The sequence below is a fragment of the Coenobita brevimanus genome, chromosome 65, assembly GCF_032717465.1.
Source record: "Coenobita brevimanus isolate Jiangsu-jjx chromosome 65, ASM3271746v2, whole genome shotgun sequence".
Taxonomy (NCBI): Eukaryota; Metazoa; Arthropoda; class Malacostraca; order Decapoda; family Coenobitidae; genus Coenobita; species Coenobita brevimanus.
In genome coordinates this window covers 13,000,544-13,005,363 of record NC_137018.1, presented here as the reverse complement: position 1 = coordinate 13,005,363, position 4,820 = coordinate 13,000,544, and the positions used below count along the sequence as shown (strand labels likewise).

Below are 4,820 nucleotides of genomic sequence, written 5' to 3'. Positions count from 1 at the left end.
CTGGACAGGGCAAGAGTATGGAGTTTTAATAAGTGGAATAGGAGGTATTAGCCAGGTGTAGGTAAAATGTAGCCTGAAAAGAACGCGCTTATGTGATTTTAAACGAAAAACATTTAACTTACGAGAAGCAGCGATTAACTGGTTTGCTAACAGTGAAAAGTGGAATAAATGTTTTGCTGCTAAGTAGCTGTCAGCTACACCGAAAGTTTTAAGAACATAGCTGACTGTTACACAAGTAATGTCAGGAGAATGCAGACAACCTGCAGGCCCTAGTGAATGAGGCAGGGATATGGGAAAAAAACCCAGTGATGTTGAAACTGTCACTCTCCACTACTCCTGCCTTCTCTGACAATGAGTTTGTGTCCGTCTACTGTCACTTCACCTGCAGGCTTAGGAACCCTTGCTTTGACTATACAAATATGCAAGGAAGCAGACTTTTTTTGTAGTTTTCCCACGTCACATAACAGTGAATCCAGCAGCAAAGACGAGGTTTGGAGTACTTGTAAGAACACATGATGCATTTGTTGGATTAGTCTCTCCAGAAAGATATCATGTTATTTTTTTTTTCTCCACGGACATAAGCCATTGTAACTCTGGTCACAAATCGGTATACAGTCAGGACAACGTACACTTTGGAACGACGAGGGAGCTTTCATGTCTCTCGGACAGGAAATCACTCCTTGTCCTGACTTATCTTAGTGTCATCTGTCTAAAACTTTGGACAGGAGTTCATAGTTTGCCCTGGCTCATCTTAAAATTTTTCCCCACGCTTTTGCCTTCCTGCTTTACAATCCTTATCTTTAGCTCATAGAAAATTCTTCCCCATCTTTTTGCCTTGCTGCTTTACTATTCGTATCAAGATCATAGAATTAGGTATCAAAGTCATATTTCTCGTAGTAAAATTTTTTAAAAAGGTTACGAAAGGACCATAAGAGCTGTTGCTTTTGCTGTCCTTTTCATTCCTTTGTACTTTGTTCTCCAGACCTTCGGGCAGCTAACCGGGCAATCAGTCTCCTTTTACGCCATATCATCTGAAGTCAGTTATGGAGGCCATCTCCCGACTTTTGACTCAACAATGCAACCATAGTGCAAATATGTACACCCAGGACTATCTCATCTCTATGACAAAGGTGATGATCCAGTAATTAAACACCAGTCTAATACACTCGCTCTCACAGACAAGCCTTTAAGGCATTTTTTTTTTTTTACGTGTTTGCTGTTATCTGCCCTAGTGGGGTAGCATCGGAAAACAAGGGAAAACAATCTCAGTCACTTTTTTAGTCTCTCAGCTATCATTCAGCATGTAATGATCTTTCACAAAGTACTAGTTCAAAAGTAGAACCCCCTGATCGGCAATTTAGCCCAGTTTCTTCACTTCTTGACTGTTACAGATTTTTTAACATTGAGGCATTCTCCGATAATCAATTTCATTCCAGTTTGTTCTGTTCCATGCACGCCTCTTATCCTCCCTGATCCTGAGAAATTTGTGATTAAAAATCTCCTTCACACTGTCCTTCTGTCATTTCCAAGGGCTCTCCTTTCCTCCATTTCTGATCTGTATATTTTCTTTATCAGTCTCTCATCATCCATTCCCTACAAATGGCTGTACCACATTAACAAATCCTAGGCTACCCTTTCCACCATGTTCCATCTGCTTTCATATTTCTTGCTTTTGTGTCATTACTAAGTCTGTCAAATCACTTCATCTCACATATTAATTCTAGAGATTTCTCCCCTTTCGCCGTTCCTGGTATTCAAGGCACACGGGGTCCATTACCTACCGAAAACATTCTTACAACTGCTAATGTTTACCAACGTCTCACTGTGTATGAACAATGGTTGTTAATATAAGCATAACATATGCTATGGGTTTGCAAGAGGCTATTGCTACTTGCCGATATATATGACCACACTAACGTGTGGTAGGTCGGACACTAACATTTCGGTGACATTCGTTCTGTGGTCCTAGATGTTTCACGCATATGGTGCATTAGTACTCTTGTGGCCAATAGTACATCGAGTTATTGAATTACGAAAGGTAATTCATGAATTTCTAGAACAAAAAGGATCTCTTTTTGCAGCCAATTGCTCCGATAAGGAGAGGTTTGCCCGACTGTTAGTTGGCTGATATATTTGCGGAGCTGAACAGTGGGAACTAGCAACTCCAGGGCAGAAATACGATGGTCATCGATGCCCGTCGAGCTGTGACTACTTTTCTGGAGAAACTGAGGCTCTGAATGCGGCGCGTTGAGAAAGAAGTGCTTGCCTAGTCCTTGACCCTAAATCAGTTTGTTGAGAAGAGTATTCAAGATGACCGAGTACTCCTCCAGACTTGAAACGAGCCTGAATCACTACTTTTTGGAGAGTAACCGAGAAACCCCAAGTCTTCATAGATCATTTACCCTTTCACTGTGCCTGATGAGGCCATTCATGATGATTTGCCTGCCAAGGATTGGATCACCATGTGAGCCAAGGAAGTCTTGAAAACTGAATTCCAACACCAAGGTTCAGATTCATTTTGGATTTCACGACTACATGACTCTCCAAATCTGGCCAAGAGATCGTTGAAGTTGCTGGTATCGTTCTGAACGACGTACCTCTGCGTGAAGGGGTCCTCAACTGTAATGGGGATGAAAATAAAGAAAAAGACTCGCCTGGTTTTGGCAAACGATGCCAGGCTGGCACTCTCAACCACGAAACCAAGAATCCCCCAACTAGCTACTAAGATGCAACTCAGGCCATCCTATTGACTGATTGTGATTGTGTTCTTGAGAATAAAGATGTGTAATGTTCAAAGACAGTAAAATAAATAAAAAATCTGGGGGTCTAATCTATGCAATGAATATGAATGTTGACACCGTTTTGTGAATGGTGGTAACAGATTTGATGTACCATATTAAATTGGGTAACAAGCCGAAAATGGTTGGACCAGTGCATTCAGAGTTTCAGCCATAGGCTACTTAAGCATATGACAAGTAAAGCCCAGTTCATATATTCACGATTTTCTTAGGCAATTGCGTTATGCATGGAAATAGGTAAAAAACGAGAGGAATCCTGACAGTTCACAGAGTTTGGACGCTCTGACGCCACACATTATATTGCACTGCGCTTACACTACTCTAATACGCGACTGGAAAACGATTTTACCACGCTTACACGCCGCTTGCAAGGTGATTAAACTGGAAATGCACCTCTAGAGCGCAATAAAGCACTACAGCGTCCCATCGTAGTGGGCTCACTGAATGTTCTACACGATAATACCCCACTTACAACATGCTCAAACTACGCCTGACGGAGATTTCAGGCGCTGGGGATATAAAATTTGAGACAGGTGCCTCCACTTCTCATCTGTCTATCTTTGGCCTTTGGACTGTGAAGATCTCAATGTGGCACTCATGGACAATAGAGAGCTATTGGAACTTGGCCATGCCACCTAGCGTTGGTGAGATTAGTGATGAAGACTGAAGAAGTGAAAAAAAAGAACGGCAGAAATAAGAAGAGATTGCAAAGAAGACGGAAGTGAACAGGACCCTGGCTTCTAAGGAGGCCACTCTATGGCCAATATAAGTTAATGCTGAATTAAATGCAGATCACAGTGGATTCCAGAATTTTCTTTAGCGGACACTGAAATGTTTTAAGAGTTGCTTACTAGAATGGGACCCAGGATTGAGAAGAAAGGCACTTTCTTGAAGCCAGCCTTGGAACCTGGATTGAAACTGGCCATCACTCTGAGGTATCTGGCAACTGGAAACAGCTGTAAGTCACTACAGTATGGAATTATGGTGACTTATAACACCACATCTATTCTCGTGCCTGAAGTTTGTGAAGCTATCACAGAAGAAAACAAATATAAGTCACAACAATATGGATTTAGGGTGGCTTATAAAACCATTTTTATTCTCGTGCCTGAAGTTTGTGAAGCTATCACAGAATATTATGCAGAGGAATTGATGTCATATCCTACTACCCCTGAGGAGTGGAAGGCAGTGACTGAAGGCTTTCAAAACAAATGGAACGTTCCTCATTGTGTTGGAGCCATTGACCGAAAACACATTGCCATCAAACGTCCTAAAAGTGCTGGCTCTAAGTTCTGCTACTACAAGGGGTTCCATTCCATATTACTGATGGCACTTGTGGATGCTGACTACAAGTTTCTGTACGCTGGCGTCGGGGCTTCTGGCTGCTCATCCGATGGGGGAGTGTGTGTCATGACTGAACTTCAGGAAACATCAGAAGATGGAAGCACTGGCCTGCCAGAACCCGATCCTCTGCCCAGCGACGACAGGTCAATGCCATGCTTCATAGTGGATGATGAGGCGGTCTCTCTGAAGACCTGGCTGATGAAACCATTGCCCAACAGGAACCAGACAGACCAAGAATGTTCAACTACAGGCGCTCGGACGTTCTCGCTAGTTGCCGATAATAGCCGAATGCACTGTGCTCTCACTAAGCATGCTGTACACTCCATCCGATTTCATTAGGCGTGATGCTTCCATTATGCTTGATGAACTGGATTTGAAGTAGGGATACTGTCCTGGAGTTTTTTAACATGTACTTTTTTTTTTTTTTTTTTGGACCTTCCCGATTCTCCCTGCTTGCTTAAGATTTCGTTATGCTTGCTTGCAAAATTAGCATATTGCATTAGGACCCTTGTATGCTTTTAGGCGATAACGCCTAAAAGCACTTTCGTACAGAAATCTTGTCTAAAATCCTGATAGTATGAACTGGGCTTAAGGGTTGGATGTAAATATTGCCTTAGTTACTAATTCATTATGTTTTTTTTCTTTTTCAGGTTCTGCTACGATTGTCTAGCCTCTTTT

General features: G+C 42.2%; 1 protein-coding gene across 1 annotated transcript; it reads left to right on the top strand.

Annotated features, from left to right (window-relative positions):
• Positions 1-3,653: 3,653 nt before the first annotated feature.
• On the top strand, positions 3,654-4,481 carry LOC145404930 (uncharacterized). Its single transcript, XM_080276435.1, has one exon. The coding sequence runs from the start codon at positions 3,654-3,656 to the stop codon at positions 4,479-4,481; it is 828 nt and encodes a 275-aa protein (XP_080132561.1).
• The last annotated feature ends 339 nt before the right edge of the window (positions 4,482-4,820 follow it).